The 19,978-nt window shown below is 35.1% G+C and overlaps 6 protein-coding genes and 1 long non-coding RNA gene across 14 annotated transcripts; 2 read left to right on the forward strand and 5 right to left on the reverse strand.

Moving 5' to 3' along the window:
• The first annotated feature begins 119 nt into the window (after positions 1–119).
• On the forward strand, positions 120–6,808 carry P5cr (Pyrroline 5-carboyxlate reductase). 5 transcript variants are annotated; one of them, XM_089171160.1, is made up of 9 exons: positions 736–1,372; positions 1,464–1,717; positions 1,792–1,873; positions 1,951–2,087; positions 2,144–2,355; positions 2,445–2,623; positions 5,051–5,115; positions 5,189–5,239; positions 5,346–6,808. In XM_089171160.1, the coding sequence occupies exons 1-6, from the start codon at positions 1,282–1,284 to the stop codon at positions 2,515–2,517; spliced, it is 849 nt and encodes a 282-aa protein (XP_089027286.1). In that variant the 5' UTR covers positions 736–1,281; the 3' UTR covers positions 2,518–2,623; positions 5,051–5,115; positions 5,189–5,239; positions 5,346–6,808. The 5 variants fall into 5 exon arrangements, with proteins under 5 accessions (XP_015190034.2, XP_089027286.1, XP_089027289.1 ...); XM_089171163.1 differs by having other exon boundaries at positions 5,051–5,094; XM_015334548.2 differs by lacking the exon at positions 736–1,372 and adding an exon at positions 120–305 and having other exon boundaries at positions 5,051–5,239.
• Positions 2,766–5,051, reverse strand: LOC107073820 (uncharacterized). 2 transcript variants are annotated; one of them, XR_016176118.1, is made up of 3 exons: positions 4,477–5,051; positions 4,198–4,396; positions 2,766–4,109 (listed from the first exon to the last, which is right to left on the reverse strand). It is a non-coding gene; the product is annotated as an uncharacterized LOC107073820 (long non-coding RNA). The 2 variants fall into 2 exon arrangements; XR_016176117.1 differs by having other exon boundaries at positions 2,766–4,396.
• Positions 6,367–9,138, reverse strand: LOC107073821 (uncharacterized). Its single transcript, XM_089171164.1, has 2 exons — positions 7,619–9,138; positions 6,367–7,524 (listed from the first exon to the last, which is right to left on the reverse strand). Exon 1 carries the CDS (start codon positions 8,293–8,295, stop codon positions 7,714–7,716), a length of 582 nt encoding a protein of 193 aa, XP_089027290.1. The 5' UTR covers positions 8,296–9,138; the 3' UTR covers positions 6,367–7,524; positions 7,619–7,713.
• A 137-nt stretch (positions 9,139–9,275) lies between these two features.
• On the reverse strand, positions 9,276–11,344 carry LOC107072420 (condensin complex subunit 3-like; the record flags this gene model as incomplete). Its single annotated transcript, XM_089171159.1, is given in 7 exon segments — positions 9,276–9,815; positions 9,817–9,941; positions 10,028–10,093; positions 10,095–10,412; positions 10,489–10,610; positions 10,613–10,799; positions 10,883–11,344. Coding segments are annotated over 7 exon segments (1,647 nt in total), but the record flags the coding sequence as incomplete, so codon positions are not given.
• Positions 11,345–13,073: 1,729 nt separating this feature from the next.
• Positions 13,074–13,778, reverse strand: LOC149033023 (uncharacterized). The gene has a single exon (XM_089170982.1). It carries the CDS (start codon positions 13,776–13,778, stop codon positions 13,074–13,076), a length of 705 nt encoding a protein of 234 aa, XP_089027108.1.
• Positions 13,779–13,782: 4 nt separating this feature from the next.
• On the reverse strand, positions 13,783–15,089 carry LOC149033024 (uncharacterized). Its single transcript, XM_089170983.1, has 2 exons — positions 14,032–15,089; positions 13,783–13,984 (listed from the first exon to the last, which is right to left on the reverse strand). The coding sequence occupies exons 1-2, from the start codon at positions 15,087–15,089 to the stop codon at positions 13,783–13,785; spliced, it is 1,260 nt and encodes a 419-aa protein (XP_089027109.1).
• A 2,903-nt stretch (positions 15,090–17,992) lies between these two features.
• Positions 17,993–19,716, forward strand: LOC107073826 (glyoxalase domain-containing protein 4). 3 transcript variants are annotated; one of them, XM_089171202.1, is made up of 7 exons: positions 17,993–18,007; positions 18,070–18,312; positions 18,387–18,436; positions 18,524–18,789; positions 18,865–19,020; positions 19,112–19,287; positions 19,389–19,716. In XM_089171202.1, the coding sequence occupies exons 2-7, from the start codon at positions 18,223–18,225 to the stop codon at positions 19,497–19,499; spliced, it is 849 nt and encodes a 282-aa protein (XP_089027328.1). In that variant the 5' UTR covers positions 17,993–18,007; positions 18,070–18,222; the 3' UTR covers positions 19,500–19,716. The 3 variants fall into 3 exon arrangements, with proteins under 3 accessions (XP_089027328.1, XP_015190045.1, XP_089027329.1); XM_015334559.2 differs by lacking the exon at positions 17,993–18,007 and having other exon boundaries at positions 18,031–18,312; XM_089171203.1 differs by lacking the exon at positions 17,993–18,007 and having other exon boundaries at positions 18,222–18,312; positions 18,387–18,429.
• The last annotated feature ends 262 nt before the right edge of the window (positions 19,717–19,978 follow it).

Consider the following 19,978-nt stretch of genomic DNA (forward strand, 5'->3'; position numbering starts at 1 on the left):
ACTCCGGCGTGCCCGCCAACTTCGGTTACACTCGGCTTCTTTCGACATCCCAAACACACGGACATGGAAAACTTTCATTGTGTGCAATCCCAGTGGCACAGGGAGAGGGTAAGATTTACCCACGATCTGACAGCACTGAGCAGAAGTGAAGTGTTTCTTCCTGCGTGTGTACCGCTACGGCGATCCAGGCATCCGGAAGTGGGGAGAGCAACGGTCGCAGTGGTCACTCTTCCGCTCTGGCCAGCCAAAAGGACGTGGTCAGGCCAATCGGATGTCCCTGTGGAACCGCGATACGAGGTGCTTGCGTAAGTTAGTGCTGTCGGCCGAGATATGTCAGCACGTTTCCTGCGCGCGCTGCTACAGCTGCGCGCTGTTGGCCGAGAGGTGTCAGCACTGCGCTGGTGCGAGACGCCACAAGATAATAGGGAGTAGGACAGAATAATAATATACATGAAAATTCACCAAAGCGAAAAATTTTCCGTTGCAAAATGTCATTGAAAACTTTTTCACAATAGCTAATCTAATAATTTATTATTTTAATTAACATACCAATCGTAATATAAATGACGCAATCATTATCAAAAGGGCTAATATTATGTAAGATATATTTATTGCGATGTATGTATTAGTAACTATTTTATGATAGTGATATTATCGACGTGTCGAATTAAATCATCTAGATAAAAAATACAGAAGCACACAAGTTTATTTTTTTACAAACCAGATTCATCTTAGTTACTACCGTGATCACCAGTGGGCAATAGTAGGAACTTAACGCGATGACAGTACAAACTATGAAAAAATACAGTATTAATGTATAAACATGTGAGTTCCTTAAGAAACGTCTCGGTATACCGTTTTGAAAGTGATGGCAGCAAAATTGAGAGAAACAGAGAGGCTATGTTCTATATCTGCTTACCTAGAAAATTTTCATTACTTATCACTTGTACACTATTGACTATAATCTCTTCTACGTCAACACGAGTGTGCAATAAGAGAGAGATAAAAGAACCTTTTATTTTCTCTCTCTTTCATGTCAGTTCTGTTCTCACTAGTTCCACACAGGAAGGTATAAAGCTTGCGCAGTCCATATAGACTAAGTCTATGGATTGACATTACCAAAACAATTAGAATAATCATAATAAGGAAAATTTAAATGTCACACATAATATGTTTATGTAAACATTAATTGCTGGAATACGTTGGACAAGTGTATGAGTTCTTTTCAAAAGATTTAAAAAAAAAATAACGTTAATTTAAATATTAAATATAACATTAACTATGGATGAACATAATTTTAAATCTCTTAAACTTGGATTTATTGGAGGTGGTAATATGGCAAGTGCTATTGGAGCAGGTCTTATATCAAAAGGTCTTATAAATAAATATATATTTATACATAAAAATAAAATATATATGTATATTTTAATAATTTATTATTGTAAATGAAAACTTTTTTATAGATATTTTAGATCCTAAGAATGTTTGGGTGTCCAGTCGCACCGAAAAAACACTTACCGCTTGGAAAGAACTTGGAACTCATAATACGTTTAACAACGGAGAAGTTGTTAAAAACAGTGATATTGTATTTTTAGCAGTTAAACCACATATGCTCGATGAAGCTCTTAATGGAGTTGCAAAAACGCTTAAAACAAAAAGTCACAATAAATTATACGTGTCCGTACTTGCTGGAATTTCGTTAGATACTTTAGCAGAAGTAAGATATAATAAAATTTAATTTTTCTATTTTTTTCTTATTTTATTTTGAATTTTTCATTGGTATTTTTCTAGAAACTCGTTGCAATTGATACACACCCTAGAATTATCAGATGTATGCCAAATACGCCTATGATGATTGGAGAAGGTATCACAGGTATGTCGGTCTTTAAAAATGTTTTATTATATACATAACTTTAGCTACAATGAATTGATGTATTTAATAAATTTTAGTTTACTGTGGTAAAAACGCACTGGAGGAAGATATTAGATTAATAGGCACATTATTTTCATTCATCGGTATTAGCCAGAATGTCCCCGAATCTCTGATAAATGCAATTAGTGGTTTATCAGGCTCTGGCCCTGCTTATGTATGTAAATGGTAGAAAAATGTATTAATGGTTGATTCATAAGATTACATTTTCAGGCGTATCTCATTATAGAAGCTATGGCAGATGGTGCTGTGAAAATGGGAGTACCGAGAGCAATGGCAACCAAATTTGCTGCTCAAGTACTTGTAGGAGCTGGTAAAATGGTATTAGAAACAGAACGACATCCAGGTCAATTGAAAGATGAAGTTTGTTCTGCTGGTGGAACTACTATTACTGGAGTTCATGCTATGGAACGTGGTCAAGTTAGGTACATAACGAAATTATATTATTAACGAACTATAGAATATATATAAATTCTATAATAATTTATAAATATTCATTCCATATAATACTCAGAGGATCTATGATGAACGCTATTGAAGCTGCTGTTAATAAAGCCAATGAAATGACTGCAACATTTAAAGATTAATCTGTTATTAAATCTAGATTATAGAATTCTTCTTAAATTATTATTTATCACATAAATACATCCAATATAGAGGGTATAAAATTAAATAAGAAAAACAATTAAATAGGTAAGATGAAAAGTAAATAATATTTTTCTCCATGTTTATCATAAAATAATAGTTTAAATTTCATTTTGTTTTCAATATTAATAAAGTTTAAATGTTTATTAAGATTGTATGTATTGTTAGATAATATTTTTGGTATTTAGTCATTAATCTTTTTATTATTATTATTATTATTATTATTATTATTATTATTATTATTATTATTATTATTATTATTATTATTAATTGGCATTAGGAACTCGAAAGTTCATTGCTGCAAATATCAAATCCAGTGTTCCTGTCCCTGAGCGCGACCCCCTCATTCGCGGTCTTCGTAGCCTATTTCTTTAAGATTCCTTCTAATGTCCTCCCATCTATGTCTCGGTCTACCTAGTGGTCTTTTCCCGTTTGGTATACCGACCAGTATTTTATGCGCCGTTCGATCTTCCCCTATGCACGCCACATGATCAGCCCATCTTAATCGGCGTGATTTTATAACGTTAATAATGTCCGGTTTTACAATCGGTGTCTTCTACGTAATGGAGTTTTCTCCATTCGTTTTCCTCATTGCGTTTTGCATTGAAGATTTTACGAAGAACTTAATTTCGAAAACCCGAAATTCCTTTTTGTCCCGCAACGTAAGTGACCACGTTTCGCTACCATAAAGGACTACCAGTAGGAAGATTGTCCTGTATATCCTGAGTTTTTTTTAAGCGCCTTTACAGCAACAAGATTAAATTCTCATTTTTTCTTCAAGATATGCCGAATAATAAAGATCTGATCTGTAATCGATCTATTTCTCCTAAAACCGCTTTGGTGATCCCCCATTATCTCGTCCGCATACGATACTATCCTCGCTAATAAGATACATTAATCTTTTTATACCTTGAATATATTTTCTTTGTTTTTTATTGTTCATTATATGTGCTACATTTTTGAAAAACTTTTTCTTTACCAGTATGAATATCAATCATAGTTATACCAATAGGCCAAGTAGAATTTTCTATCTTCATTTGTAAATATACATCACTAGTCTAAAATATAAAATATTTGTTAACCAACAATAAGTTATAAACACATATATATATAATAAATAATCTATTTCATAAATGTAATACATATCAAAATATAATTACGTTCAAATAAATGTTATACAATTTCAGTTTAACTATCAATTATGCCTTCAGGAAGTGATTTATTTTGTAACTTCCTTAGAAATGGTTTTAAATATTCCCTTGTTTGAGTATAAGTAACACTAGCCATTTTGCATATTCATTTTTTCTGCAGGTGTTCTACTATTTAATTAATTACCCCATACTTATACTAAGAATTGGAAAAATTGGAAACTAATATTTATATTAAAGTTTCTGTCATAGTTTGATTAATTTTTTAAACATTTTTTAGACATTTTTTATATATATTTGTAAGTGATACCTTCTTTGGGTACATTGACATTTCCTTTAACATTTTGGTCTTGTGGTTATAGCTTTTTAGAAATCATTCCTAAAGCCTTTTAAACAAATAATATTATTTTATTATTTTGTACATTTTAATAACTACTTAAGTTAGTCGATATAACGCTTTATTAATTTATTTACTTTTAGTTCATAAATCTTATATTTTTTTAATCTTCTAAATGCTTCTTTTTCTAATTTCTTATATAATAATAACAGATTCCTGTTATTGTTTACCCACATCGAATGTAACAATATTGACATTATTATCATTAGTCTCATTATTTTTTGTTTTGTACAAAAGCTCCAATTTTCCTTTTCTAAAGTATTTCTTATCTTATTTCTAAATAGAAATAAATAATTATAGATGAAAAGAAGACGACATTTAAAAATGGAGAAATAATATACGAAAATAATACTCACTCAAACATTACTTTCTTTTAATCGCCTTCGTTTTTTTAATATTCTAGCTTTTAAAATATTAAAACCAGTATCAAGTGACATTTCTAAATTTTTTTCTTCTCCTTACTTAATTATCAGATGTTCGTAACACAATAGACCTGTTAGTAGTTAAAAATTTTGTGTGTGCATGCTTCAAGTTCCGCCATGTTTTTCGGGCACTTTATACGTGTATAAGCAAAAATATTCAATTATTAATAATTATTAAATATGTAAATAATGCTGTGAAGCAGAAAATCAATGTACATGGTGTTATCAGCAAGAAAAGGAGCGAAGAAACGTTGTTGTTATGGATTCTGTCGGAGTGATACTCGTAGTAAATCATTCTTAGAGTATTTATATTATTTTATTAGTTTCCCGAAACCTTGTTTCGAATATCGTCGAAAACTTATCAAATCAACAAAAAAGAAATATAAAAATTAGTCCAAAATGTGCTAAATGTGATTTGTGGGTTAAAAGATGTGGACGAGGTGATGGTTGATTCGAAGTAATTGATCATATAAATAAAGACACATACATTTGTTACTTCATTTTGAAGGAGAAAGCAGTCCAACAACAGAATATCCTGATCCCGTCAGTTGTGTAAATAAACTAAATAACAATGTAATTTAAATCTATTTAATTGTTAATGTGACAGCTCATTCTATAACCTCAAGTAATCAATTTTTTTTCGCAGGTAAAAGTGACAAGGACTTCTTTGGCCGAGAAATATAAACAAATTAATGACGTAAGTGGATTATTTAAAATAATTTCTTTTACGATAAATTATAGAATTGTCAAAAAAAAGATAACCTTTGCTCCAAACCTAAAATTAAATTATTATAATGTTTTAGGAAAAGAATCAAGGCATTGAAAATTAAAACCATCCTGCAAAAAACATAGATTGTACAACTGTCCACATTGTCCTTATTGATGAAAGACAAAATGGTCAAACAACAGCATTTTCATTGAATCAAAATTTCATTTCTACACCAGAATTAAACTTGCCAAATAAAAATTTTGAATTTTCAAGATTTACTGATGCCGGTGAAAACAGTGAGATTTTAACATTAGTAGAAATTCCTGCAGAAGATGAAACATTGCCAAATATCACATGCAACCAAGGCGTTCAAACTGATATTAAAAAACTGACTAGTAAAAGGACTCAAGTTAATCTACGTCAAAGTTCAGCAATGGATAAATTTGAAGAGTCTATCCAAAAATAATATTAAAAAATGTAAATTTTATTCAAGCTTGGAGTATCAAGAAATTGTAATTTTATACAATTTTGTTAATCCGGAATATAACAATGTGTTAAATGAAGTTGATCAGCAGAAGAAAAGTAACAATAGTCATCAAAAATTGACATCAATACAGCAATTGATTCTAGTACTTATCCGGTTACGCGTTGGTACTTTAGTTGAAGATTTAGCTTACAGGTTTGAAATTTCTACAGCTCTAGTTTCTAAAACGATTAAATATTGGATACAATACTTATACGACCAATTTACATGCAATTTAAAGCCGTTTATGTTTCCATCAAAGAAAAAACTTTCTGAAACTTTACTTAAAACTTTAAAATTTTTAAAAAATATTAGAGTTATTGTAGATTGTACGGAATTTCAATGTCAGTCGCCATTAAACTTTGAACATCAAGGAAATTTATACTCTTCGTAAAAAGCTCGAATTAGTTATAAAGCACTAATTGGATGTACTTCTAATGGAGATGTATGCTTTGTATCAGATTTATTCGAAGGAAGTATATCAGATCGTGAAATATTTATTAAATCAAATATTTGTGATTTTCTAGAACCTAGAGATTTAGTGTTAGCAGATAGAGGATTCACTGTTCATAATATAGTTGAATCGAAGCAAGCTTACTTAAATATACCACCATTTTTAAATGGTAGGGAAAGATCACCTCAAGAAGAAATGGAGACAAAACTGATTGCAAAACAACGTATCTACATTGAGCATGTTATTGGAAGAATTAAACAGTTTCGACTCCTTCAGAAAGTTCTACCTTTAAGTGTACGTTCACTGATGTCTCAAAGTCTTTTTGTATGTGCTTGCTTAGTTAATTTCCAGTCACCGATTGTTATTGATTAAATAGTCTGTGCTTACTTGAGAAAATAATTTAAAACGGAAGACGTGAAAATTGTGTTGATTCAATAATAACCTGCTAAAAAATTAAGAGTTTATCTTACCAATACCAATTGTAAATAATGTACACTTCTCAGTTAACATCAATATATTTATATTTAAGTGTTTTAAATTTTGTATCTTTTTTGTAACAATTATACCGTCTTCTAAGTAATATTGCATATTATTTTTAGTACCTATTACTTAAAGCTTTACTTATATAAAAATATATTTACTTTTAATATAGTAACAATCATATAAATCACTCAAAAGTGATACAACAAAATAAATATTTAAAATCATTTAAACAAAATAAATAATATAAATCACTTAAAATAATACGAATGACAGTGTCGTTGAAATATAAAAATTACTGTCACCTATAATTATTGTAAAATAATTAATTTTTCTTTAGTTTAGGCTTAGAGATAAATCAAATGGCGCTAAATCTCGAAGAATACACATCTCGAAATACTCTAGCGTCAAAATGTTTTGATGGAAAATACTTATATTATTCAATACTGGTTCTATAAAATTTGGATTGTATTTAATTCGTTCTACATGAAAACCTTTCGAGGTCCATATCATAAAATCATACCATTGTCTTCCGGTTATTGCCATCTGCGTCTGAATTTGATAATAATACTGATGATTTCTTTTCAATTTCATTGACTTCGGCGTTTGGAAGATATAACAGAACGAACTTCTTTGTTGAGGTGTTAGTGTATGTATATCTGTTGGTTCAATATTTTCTAAAACCTTTGGACTAATTTCCAGCAAACCATATGATTTGGTAGGTACATCTGTAACAAGTCCATCTGGGGAAGATCCTATTCCTGGATATTTTGGATTTACCCATAAGCAGCTGCGAGTGACTTTAAACCCAAAATTCTGCGACATAAAATTTGTATATGTATTCCGTGCTATTTCTTCATGATCGCGACCATATGCCAATGCTAAACTATCAACATTTTTATCCACTCACAAGTGATATTTAATCCAGTTAAAGATCTGTTCCTCATTTTTCTTCACGTTTAAATATTTTATTTTTGACGCTGTAATTAGAATTTTTCTATATTGCTACCATTTATCACAATCCGATTGATTTCCACTTGTTAAATCACGCGGTTCTTCTTGATCACTGTACAGAGAAGCAGTTAATTGGTATACTAGGCTACGTAAAATACTTTTTCGTTTTAGATTTAGTTTATAATTTTCGTAAGGAGGGGTAATCATTAGTTCCCATATACTCGCGGGAGTATTTTTTAATTGATTAAATATTTGCAATTCATGTACAAAATTTAATGTTTTTCCCACATCTGGTTCTACATTTAAAAAATTCCGAGATCTACTGTTTTTGCCTTTATTATTATTAATATCATGATTATTATTATTCGTGATTCTATACTGGTGGTCAACTTTGTGTGCTTCTTTTTTCTTGGATCCTTGATTCCAAGCACAAAGCTGACTTGTGCAAGCTACATTTTCTTTAAAAGCTTCTTTGCTTTGTATTAACAATATATGTAAAAGAGCAGCAACATGTGCACAGCGTCCTAAGCTTGAAGCTTTACATTTGCATGTTCCTCGCATAATTTTACCGCTGTCAAAATTAATCATAACTTGCACCGAATAATTATTTTTTACTTTGTAGGAAGCTTTCATTTTATTTTTTAAACAATAAATATTTTGAGAAATTACGCTATCAAAGATTTCTGTGACATGGTTACTATCAACGTATAGCTTCCCTCTTTTCAATGGCTTAGTTGTGCTGTAATCTATAATACTCGTCTCATTTTCTTCATCACTAGAATTACAGTCCTCTTTTTCTACAATATACGATGAAATCAAAAAATCGTTAATGGATCCTTCATTAAAAGATTCGGGTAAATTTTTGGATGAAAATTTATGCCAAACGTCAGGAAATTTTTGGCACGAATGATGGAAGTTGATTCATGATTTTCTTGTTTCTGCGTTTAAAGCTTCAGCCACTTTCATTTATCAAGACCTGGATCTATTGGAACTCTGTTATAAAAAGCGTTTTTGACCAAAAAAAAATTTTAAAAATTAATATACACCGTAAAGTTTCTTGTTTATAATTACATATAATTCTTTAATTGATAATATAGATCAACTTCGTATTAATATAATTATTATCCTTACCTCTAAACAGTGATCCCAGAGACTTTAATTCGTTTGATCGACAAAGGGGCGTAAAATTATCGTACGCGGCAAGAAAATTATCGTACGCCCCGGGAAAATTTGAAATTCGAAAAAAATCCAACTATTTCTCAAACAAAATTTTCAAAATGTGGAAAAAGTATCCAAGTTCCAACTTTTTCAAAGTTGATGCAGTTCTTTTTTTTTTCAGTCATTAAGTTCAAAATCCTATCATGAAAACGATGAAAACGGCGGTCCACAGGGGGATGGAACACCGGACCATATACGGATCGTACACGGATCGTACACGGATCGTAGTACGTAGTAAGTAAGTAAACTTGTCGCACTCAAATTGACATTTATTTTACTCAAAATGCGTGTTGTTATTGTAAAGTAGGTAAACAGCGTCTTTCCGACCCCTATAGCGACCGAAAAGATAGTACTTTCCCCGCATGAGTAATAAAAAATAAATTACCAGATATATCTAAATCTAATACACACATTTTTATTATATTATATATTATATATTTTTATATTATATATTTATATATATATATATATAAAGAATAAAAACTTATTAAAGATTTCTACAAATAATGATACTTTGTTAATTTGAAATGATAAATAATTTCATTCAAACTCTTCATTATCTGAATCATCATTTTCTGTTTCCTCCATTTGCGGTTTTACAATAAATGACATTTTGTTTAAAAAAATGAAGAAAATCGCTTACCAACAATAAAACTTTCTCGATACCATCTTTTAAATTCTTCTGTGATAATTCGTCATCTACTTGTATATCTAAGTGCTTTAAGCACTTAATGAGGATATCCTTATTAATTTTACTATCCAAATTAAGAATTTCAGCAAGTATAGCAAATGCCAAATTATTATGTATACAATATGTATTCATGTTGAATCTGTCACCTCTATAACTAATTAATTTCAAAATAAAAACAGCTACTTCGTAAAGATTTATTTCTTGAAGAGGACTAATATCGGGCGCGTTGGAAATGATTTTTAAAGTCAGAGTTAGTTGGATTAAAATACATTACTATTATACGCGACAACAAAAAGGAGCAATTGCTTATCCATAAATTTAGAATTAATTTACAGAGTCCCTCCGTTGCGACATTTCTTAAATCTTGATTCTGTAACGATTATTAACAAGAATTTAGTACATTTCACATTATAGGAAAGTAAATATATTATACATGAAATATTAAATAATTCTTACCGCGTTATTCATTAATCCGATTAAAATTTTCATTATATCAGGATTTTGTATTTGATTAATAGACTGATTGTGTATGTGTGGTACAAACAGTAAGAACTTCTTCTTCTTCTTCTCGACCAAATAACTTAATATTTTTATTAGGTTTATTTGATTGATTAGCACTATCATCGTTCTCAACTTTTTTGATATCAAAAAAGTCAACTCCGTAACGTGTGAAAAGATCGAAAAGAGCTTTTAAAGTGATAATCCAAATGTCTTGTTTATCTTGTTCCAATGAAAATTGTAATAAAAATGTAAAGATATGTTTTCTAGCTATTTCCTTATCTAATATGCAAAAAATTCCCAAAGCTTCCAATGCTAATAAATGGACCTTATCGTCTGGATGCTAAATATAAATATATTATTACAAAAAAAATAATAAAATATGTATTGAGAATAATGTATAAAATGAAATAACTTACATCCAAACTTGAAATGGCTATATTCAGAAGGCATCTAAGAGTAGGCAGTAAAGTTTTGATCGATTTAACTCTCATCATAGAGCACATGATGGTGAAACATTTAATCATCGTTTCGGAATCGTTTTTTCTTCTTCGATATCATCGTCATTTATCGAAATACAAGGTTCTGGTTTCTCATTCAATTTCATTAAATCTTGATCTATTTTATTTCGTTGTTCCTTTATTTGCTCAGCTTTCAAATATTCTTTATTTTGTATAGTTTTATATTCTTCTTCTTGAAGGTCTAAGATTTGTACTCGTAATTTCGCTTTCTGAATAAATCAACAAAATTCAATATGATGATAACATAGTAAACTAAATTTAAAGATCTGATGGAGTTCTAGTAAGTACATACTTCCATATTATTTTGATGTGTTTCTTCGGCAGATACTTCTGGTACAATTTCCGTAGAATCTTTCGTTGGCGTTCTGAGTTTACTAATTGTATTTTCTAAAAGATCAAGTCTTTTATTCACATCAGGTACCATATTCTCGAAATATTTAACAACGCATTCAATTATATTTTCAGAGCAATGGTTTGTCAGTAATTCCCTTAAATTATTTCTTCCTGCTTCATCCGATAAATCATAAAATTTAACTATCTCAAAAAGTTGAAGAAGAATAAATTGGTGTGTCTGTTTCTCCCATATTTCAAACGATTTAGAAGACATCATGGTTAGAAAATCATTAATACATTTGCAAAAATTTGATAATTCAGGTAAAATTCTTTCCAAAGCCTCGAAACAACATATAGTATAAAAATGTTTAGCAACGCATTTCCTATATAAGGAATTCTCGCTTAACAACTTTTCGACTAGTATAAGTTACCCAGTGAACACAAGACCTTAAAATGATGTCATACATAGGTCATGCAGTGATCATCAAATTTTTTCGTAGACATGACGTAATGGTGACTTTATTTATGACCTCAATATAAAGTCATATGTTCTGACTTAAAAATGACGTAATAACTCCATCATATTCTTACAGCAAAAAACGAAAGGTTGAAATGCTTTTTTTTTTAATAACTTTGTATTTTGCGACTATAAATTAAGTATTTAATATTGTAAAATTATTTAATTGCATTAATTTAATTAAAAAAAAAATAAATTACAAATTTTGAAAATTAAATTTTTTTTTTCAATTAAATAAAAAAAATAGGAAACTAACTCAGCTTTCTCTGGGACTGGAAGGGATAATCGCAGATTTAGACAAAGTTTTTTTCTAGAAAATAAAAAAAAATGAAAAATGGCGAACTTCGAGAAAATAACGGTTTTTCTCAAAAAATGCACAAATTTCATGTATTTTATAATTTTAAAATTTTTAAATTTTTTTGTATTTTTTTCTGAAAAGTAAGTTTAAAAACAAATAATAAAAAAACGTTCGTGGTTCGACAGTGTATTCTTAATTACTGCAAAAGTTCAACAAGAACTACGCAAGACCGTAAATACCTTATACTATCGCGTAGGTATAATCGCAAAAATTTACAAAATTTTAAGCAAACAAATCTCAGTTCGAGTAAAACTATGACCATGTATCACATTGAGAAATAAAAATATCTTAAAATAAATCTATTTTTTAATTGTTTAATATATTTGTCTTATCATTATTATTATTATTAATATAATATATATATATATATATATGTAAGATTCGTGAAAAAAAACTGGACCGCTGGACTGACTGGACCGGGACTCGAACCACGGATCTTTCGCTATCCGGGCGACTGCTCTTTAACCAATTGAGCTATCCAGGGCCCACCGACCAGTTCCCTTCCACGAATGCTTAACAAGTTTGGCATGGAGGCGTTCGTCCCACATATATATAGTAGATAATTATATTTATCAAAATTGTATAAATTCCTACAAATTGTTTTGAAATTTCAAAATACTGTAATGCCTTTGTGGAAGTTGAGATGTTATCTGCCAAAGACCGCGCTGCGTAGCTGGTTACTGACCACTGTGATTGACCAATCACCAACGCTGGCCTACGACCAGTGGAAACTTCCTTTTTTTTTTATTAGTGATCCACACAGAAAACAGAAAAGACTAAGAAAATGGCGAAAAAGCACACGAGATCGATGAGACACAGAAATTCAACGGTAAGGCAAGATATTGGAATTCACGAACGTGTGAAAATATCGACTTTTCTGAATGATAAACCGCACAAGAATGACCGAAATCGATTCAGCTTTCGCTAAATCCTAGATCATCGGGACGCGGAGGACAACGCGCCGAGATCACGCCATGTTGATCCGCTAATCAGAACCTCGGGTCGAAATCACGCCACAAGCTTCGGCCAATCCGGCGCTGCCACTTCCTGGACCGGCTGCATGGCCGAACAGATATTGCCACCACCGGACGCGCGCATTTCCGGCGGCTGCTAGGGACCTGCGAAGGTTGGTGCCGACGTACAGGAAGGTGTCAGCACCGTTCTGGTGAGAAGCGCCGCAACTTGACGAATCGACCGAGAGGTGTCAGCACCGAGGAGGTGCGGGACGCCACAGTCACTCCCCCTCTGGACCGGACGCCGGAGGCGAACGGAAGACTAGGATCTCCGGAGGATGATCGGTCGATGACGCTTCCGAAGTTGTCCGTTGCTGGAGGTCGCAGGAGGTGACCGAGTGGCGGCGGTTGAAGATGCTGGTGGCGAGCCGATGACAGGTCTGGAGGTCGAAGGCGAGGTCTGCACCGTAGGTGGAGGTCCGGGAGCAGCCGTAGGACGAGAAGACGACGACGAAGCAGGAGCCGATGTCTGCGCTGGCGCGTCGAATGTGTCGAGGTACGTCGGTTTTAAGGCGTCCGTTGAGACAGTCCGTTCCGAGCCGTTGACCTCGATGACGTAGACCTTGTCATTAATGTGGCGAAGGACCCGATGAGGTCCGCTGTAAGGCTGTTCTAGCGGTCTTCTGACAGTGTCCACTCGTTGAAAGACATGCGTACATGTCCGCAAGTCTCTGAAGAAAAAGGAACGACGTCGAGAGTGGTCAGAAGCCGGCGTGGCACTCAGGGCTCCCATGAGGGACCGAAGACGGCCGATGAAAGAGGTGTGATCGACAGGCGAGCTGCACGGCGCGAAGAAAGCGCCGGGGATCCTCAGCGGCGTGCCGAAAACCATCTCCGCTGGCGAAGCCTGAAGGTCCTCTTTGAAGGCGTTCCGAAGGCCGAGAAGCACGAGTGGAAGTGCGTCAGGCCAAGGAGCCGGGGCGCACATAAGCGCCGATTTGAGCGTGCGGTGAAATCTCTCGATCATGCCGTTAGCTTGCGGGTGGTGAGGCGTCGTCCTGATCTTCGTGGTTCCCGAGGCTTGAGCAAGCGCAGCAGAGAGAAGACTCGAACTGAGTGCCCTGGTCGGATGTGATTGTGAGCGGACATCCTTTGTCAGCGATCCATGCCGACGTGAAAGCCTTAGCGACGGTCTCTGCCCATATGTCCTCGAGCGGAACAGCTGCTGGCCATCTGGTAAAACGGTCGATTATAGTCAGGCAATAGCGGTAATTTTTTACCTGTGGCAGCGTGATGATGTCGACGTGAACATGCTCGAAGCGGCTCTCCGTAGCTTGGAAGCGGAAGAGCGCGGCACGATTGTGCCTGGAAACTTTCGAGCGCTGGCACGGAAGACAGGCGCGTGCCCAGACGGTGACGTCCTTGCGAAGACCGGGCCAGACGAACTGCTGCGAGATGTCACGTACCGTGGCACGGACACCGGGGTGGGCGAGACCGTGAATAGCCTCAAAGGCATTTGCCGAAGAGTCCGAGGCAAGTAAGGCCGAACTCGACCGCCGTGTGAATCGCAGGCCACCTTGATTCCTTCGAGGATGAGGCGTTGGATGTTGAGGGAGGTGCGTGCTGCGAGCGATGGGAGCTTGTCGTCGCGAGCTTGTGCATCTGCGATGGCCTCGAGACTGAGCGCTGAAGGCAGGCTGACTGTGGCGCAGACTGGAGCCACCGCTGGAGGCGACGAGTTGTCCGAAGGCCGATCCGGGACGGGAGCATCTTCCAAAGTCCGGGAGAGGGCGTCGGCAACGACGTTGTCTGGGCCGCTGATGTGCTCGAAGTTGACGTCGAATTGAAGCAGGAAGTCGAGCTGCTGTTGTTGACGAGGAGAGGTCTTATCCGAGGGCCAGCGGGCTGCGTAGATGAGCAGCCGATGATCCGTCACCACTGTGAACGGACGACCCTCCAGGATTCGCCTGAAGTGATGCACAGCGAGGAAGACGGCCAGGAGCTCCCGATCGTATGTGCTGTAGCGAGCCTGGGTTGAGGACAGCGTCTGGGAGAAGAAACCGATGGGTCGCCACACTTCGTCGACGAGCTGCAGCAACGCAGCGCCGACGGCCGAGTTTGCGGCGTCAGTGACGAGACGAAGCGGGGCGGATGGCGAGAGGAAGGCTGTCTCCGTAGCTGTCGCGAGGCTGCGACGGGCGTCTTCGAAGGCACGGTCAGCTGCATCGTTCCAGATGAGCGGTCGACGACTGCCGATGGGAAGACCCCGGAGGAGCTTGTTGAGCGGAGCCTGGGTATGAGCGGCGTGCGGCAAGCTCCGTCTAAAAAAATTAAGCATCCCCAAAAAACGCCGCAAGCTCCTTGGCGTTGCGGGTTTTGAAAGTTCCGTATTGCAAGGACCTTTCGCTCCGGAGGACGAATGCCACTCGAAGAGATCCGATACCCCAGAAAGATGAAACTCGGAAATCCGAGCTGCAGCTTCTCGACTTTGAAGGAAAGTCCGGCCTCTCGCAAACGAGAGAAGAGGACCCGTTGATGGTGGAGGTGCTCTTCGTGCTAGGAGGACCGGACGCAGAGGTCGTCGATGTAGCAACGGACGAAGGGGAGATCTCGAAGCAGCGAGTCCATAAACCGCTGGAAGGTTTGCGAGGAGTTGCGAAGGTCGAGCGGCATTCGAAGGAACTCAAACAAGCCAAAAGGCGTAGTTACGGCCGTTTTTTCGATATCTGACTCCGCCATAGGAACTTGAAAATAGGCCTCCTGAAGGTCGATGACCGAGAAGACCGAGCTACCGAAACTATCCTCGAGCAAGTCTTCAATGACGGGGAGAGGATAACGGTCAGGCATCGTGATGGCGTTCAGACGACGGTAGTCACCTGTTGCTCGGAAGCCGCCAGTGGCTTTTGCCACGAGGTGGAGTGGGCTTGCCCACGGGCTGGAAGACGGCCGAATAACTCCTTGTCGGAGCAGGCGGTCGAAGGTGGACTTAGCCTCGGACAAGCGATCGCCGACAATGCGACGCGGACGTTCAAAGACGGGCGGTCCAGCCGTAACAATGCGGTGCACCACACTGCAGCCCTGGAGCACAGCCCCAGATCTCGACGGCCGAGCGAGGTCGGCGAACTCGGCGAGATAACGAGTCGTAGGCGGCTCGATGGCGTAAGTCAGACGAAGCTGCGACAGAAGCAACCCCGTGGAGGGCGACTTTTCGAAGGTGCAAGGCCGATTCTTTGGCCGAAGATTGATCAACGAGGCGTTGGCGACGAATGTCGACCAAAAGGCCGGAATGATTTAAAAAATCAGCCCCGAGGATGGGCTCGGGCCCGTCGGCCACCACGAATAACCACTGAAACTTTCGCGAAAAATCAAGCGAAAGCGTCAGTAGGTGGCGACCGAAGGTGCGAATCGGGGTGCCGTTAGCAGCAACAAGACGAAGTTTGTCGCAGGAGAGCGATTTCGAGACGAGGCGGCGGGGTAGGAGAGAAACTACCGAGCCGCAGTCGACCAACATGGGTAGCCGTAACGAGCTCTCGAAAATATGCAGGCGGTAATCCGAACAAAAAGAAAACTGGCCACCGATTACCGCCGAGTTGTGCGGGGGCGAGATTAGTTTTTTCTGCGCGTGTCGTCTCGATAACTGCACGGTGGTTTGCAGTTAGCCGCCCGATCCCTGTATTGCTTGTGGTAGTGGCACCAGCGGTGCGACGGAGGTAGGGCCCTTACCGTAAGGGTAGGTCTTGACGACAGTACTGGTCTTGGTGCTGACAACGACGAAGATGCCGATCCCGCCGACGGTGGAGGAGGCGCCAGAAACAACGAATTATCATTCTGTATCTCATTGTGCGTGTGTGTATAAATTCTGTATCGTGTTGAATAAAATCTGTTCTGAGAGATCACAAATAAAAAGGTGAAGTCCCTTGTCGGGTCCGGCTTTCTCATTGGTCGTTACGGTGGTCAGTAACTAGCCATTCGGTTCGCGGTTATTGGATTTCCCACAGTACTCACGCCTTAGTCAAAATAAATTAACCAAATCTTATAATTAACGTTAAAAATAGCAATAAGAAAATTTTTTTTATTGTTTTACAATTATTCCCAAGACATTATCGTCAATTTGTTGTGTAAATCTATTCAATTTCATCTTACCTAGTCGCAGTTGAGTAAAGGATGGATAACTAAATTTAAAAAGTCCAATTAAAAGTAAATTGTAATTTATTATCGTAAATTGCACTTTTTACCATTTGCATCATTGCATTTTTTTATATTAGTAATTAATAATTATCAATTAAGGTTATATTACCTGTGGTAAAGCGAATAAAGATGTATTTCTCTGATTTAATTTAGCATTCTTATTACGATCCTTGACTCGTCCACTTGTACACCCGTGAACAATACATTTATTTACCATTTTTAAATAAATATTACTTTTTATAAATTAAAAAAAAATTAATGCAATTGCTAATGATGCAGTATTGTCAATAATTATCAATGAAAAATATGACGTTTAAACTTGACATTAGCGAACATAACGAGACCTAGCGACGTATTTCCGAAAATGATCTTTCCTTTTTTTTTCCAGTCGCGTTGGAAACGCGGTTGTACACGTTGTACACCACCTATTGTGAATAAAGGCTCGTCCCTAGAGATCAGAATTAAAAAGGAAATTTCTTTCTCACTACATCACATGTTCCCATTGGTCTATTCCTCGTTCACGGCCCGTTTCTCACGTTAAGGGAAACACGCCTTAACGCTTCTAGTACCTCGAGAAGGAAATTCCAAATTATATATATATATATATATATATATATATATATATATATATATATATATATACTTATTCAAGGTATTTTGTAATACCAAAGATAAATTTAATTTTTTATATAAGCACAAAAAGTGCAATTATTAGTTATTAATAAGTTTAATTACAGTTTTTAAGACATATTTAGTGTATATGCAAATGGCAATAAATGTTATTATTGAATAAGAAAATAAGAAAATTACTATCAGTATTTTATTAAAACAATGAATACATTCATTTGACTATGAATTCATCAACAGTTTGTAATTCTTAATATCGTCTTAAGCGACGACTATGAATATCTATCCAATTACACATCTTGGCTAAGATCAAACTTTGAAGCATATCTTAAGATTGCGTCTATGAATGTAAACGCTGGCTTAAGACCATGCTTAAGGCGGATTTGAGTATAAGAGCGCACTATGAATACTGCGGTTAATCGTTTAGGAACATAAATATTGGTAAGACTGATAATCTTTGAATCCATACAATATGATGTGAATTTAATTGTTGATTTTCTTAGCAATTAGATTAATCACTGCAACATATATGTGCAATAAATCAACAGGTTTAAACTATATACCATAAGTGTATTCCTTTGAAGGACTTTGTGCCAATTTTGGAATATAATTTTCTTTTCTTTACTTAAAAATAAAAATACTTAATAATTTTTATAATGATTAGTGGTCGTGCATTACATTTTGTATTTAAAATAGCTGAACGCAAACAAACAGCGAAATTCTATCGAGAAATTCTTGGAATGAAGGTTAGTTTTTCCTCAATTTTTTGTTATTGCATCATTAAGTGCAATAGTTTTAAAATTGATTATTTTAATTTTAGGTATTAAGACATGAAGAATTTGCTGATGGATGTGAGGCTGCTTGTAATGGGTCATTTTTATGAATTGCTATTAATTTTTTTTTATTTATATATTACTTATGGTAATAATTAATAATAATGAATATTATAATTTATAGTCCATATGCAAATCGATGGAGTAAAACGATGATAGGATACGGACCTGAAGATAATCATTTTGTAGTTGAACTAACTTATAATTATGGAATTTCTCATTACGAAAGCGGAAATGATTTTCGTGGAATAACTATTCGTTCTAAAGAAGCAATCGATAGAGCAAAAAGCAGTGGATGGCCTGTTCAAGAAGAAAATGGAAAGTTTATTTTGCAAGCACCAGGTGGTTACAAGTATTATATTATTAATGAACCACAACCCAAAGATAAAGGTAACTCTAATATTAATGATAATTTATATTTATACTTTTTCTCTTGTATATAATTGAATTATTTATTATAATCAGATCCAGTAGAGAAAGTAACGTTATCTAGTTCGAATCTTCAAAATACTATAGCTTATTGGAGGGATATTTTAAATATGAAGGTAATCGAACAAAAAGATAATAAAGTTTTAATGTCTTATAGCGAAGATCAAACTAAACTTGAATTTGTAGATATAGGTAAGTGTTTTTACATTTATTTAGAATTTCATTTTATATACATATTTTTTTATAATTGAAATGTTTTTCAATTATAAATTCAATATATTAGGTACTACGGTGGACCATGCAAAAGCATATGGTCGTATAGCATTTTCTGTACCATTGGCTGAACAACCAGAAATACAGAAAAAGATTAAGGAGAGTGGACACAAAATATTAACCGATTTGATAACTTTAGATACGCCAGGAAAAGCTTCAGTTAGAGTTATCATTCTTGCTGATCCAGTAAGTATATTAGAAAATATAGTTTTTTTGTTATTAGTAAAAATGTAATATATTTTTTTAAACATTATTTTATATTATTAACAAATTTTGATTTATTTTAGGATGATCATGAAATATGTTTCGTCGATGATGAAGGATTTCGTCAATTATCCGTTCCAGATTATCCAAGTGAAAAAATTCTTGATAGATATATTGCTAAGGAAAATAATTAAATATTGGATTATTTCAATATTATCAGTATTATATCAAAACTGAATCAGTTATTATCTTCTATCGAAAAAGATGTTTATATGTATATATATATTATTGTGATGGTGATGGTACATCCTGGATTTTATAAATATATAAATAATATATATTTTTAAATAAGAAATCAATTATATTTATGCTTTGAATAATAATAATAATAATAATAATAATAATAATAATGTATAATTTATATATAAATTACATGTTTTCCCAATTTAATATTAACATATCAAGAAAAGTTTCCCTTACATTCTTCTTTCAAAGATAATTCTGAATACAAGAAATTGATAAAAATAAAAATATGATTAGATATTGTCAACAATTTTCTACAACCGGAGAACTCCGAATTTCTCGATGTAAACATATTAATTATTACAGTCATTGAGTATACTAATATTAGTTATTTATTTTATAAATCTTAATTTTTATGTTAGAATACATA

Source organism: Polistes dominula, unplaced genomic scaffold, assembly GCF_049000335.1.
Source record: "Polistes dominula isolate Pdom_NZ unplaced genomic scaffold, Pdom_raw_medaka contig_31, whole genome shotgun sequence".
In the NCBI taxonomy this organism is placed as follows: Eukaryota; Metazoa; Arthropoda; class Insecta; order Hymenoptera; family Vespidae; genus Polistes; species Polistes dominula.

What these genes read in the sequence shown, in the direction of transcription:
- LOC149033024 (XM_089170983.1), bottom strand. Translation starts at nt 15,089, where the DNA reads ATGCTTAATTTTTTTAGACGGAGCTTGCCGCACGCCGCTCATACCCAG. An exon ending in ACATCATCACGCTGCCACAG is followed by an intron (nt 13,985 to 14,031) that starts GTAAAAAATTAC and finishes CCGTTTTACCAG; the next exon opens with ATGGCCAGCAGCTGTTCCGC.
- P5cr (XM_015334554.2), top strand. Translation starts at nt 1,282, where the DNA reads ATGGATGAACATAATTTTAAATCTCTTAAACTTGGATTTATTGGAGGT. An exon ending in AGCAGGTCTTATATCAAAAG is followed by an intron (nt 1,373 to 1,463) that starts GTCTTATAAATA and finishes ACTTTTTTATAG; the next exon opens with ATATTTTAGATCCTAAGAAT. An exon ending in CGTTAGATACTTTAGCAGAA is followed by an intron (nt 1,718 to 1,791) that starts GTAAGATATAAT and finishes GTATTTTTCTAG; the next exon opens with AAACTCGTTGCAATTGATAC.
- LOC149033023 (XM_089170982.1), bottom strand. Translation starts at nt 13,778, where the DNA reads ATGATCGAGAGATTTCACCGCACGCTCAAATCGGCGCTTATGTGCGCC.
- LOC107073821 (XM_089171164.1), bottom strand. Translation starts at nt 8,295, where the DNA reads ATGAAAGCTTCCTACAAAGTAAAAAATAATTATTCGGTGCAAGTTATG.
- LOC107073826 (XM_089171202.1), top strand. Translation starts at nt 18,223, where the DNA reads ATGATTAGTGGTCGTGCATTACATTTTGTATTTAAAATAGCTGAACGC. An exon ending in TGTGAGGCTGCTTGTAATGG is followed by an intron (nt 18,437 to 18,523) that starts GTCATTTTTATG and finishes TATAATTTATAG; the next exon opens with TCCATATGCAAATCGATGGA. An exon ending in TTATCATTCTTGCTGATCCA is followed by an intron (nt 19,288 to 19,388) that starts GTAAGTATATTA and finishes GATTTATTTTAG; the next exon opens with GATGATCATGAAATATGTTT.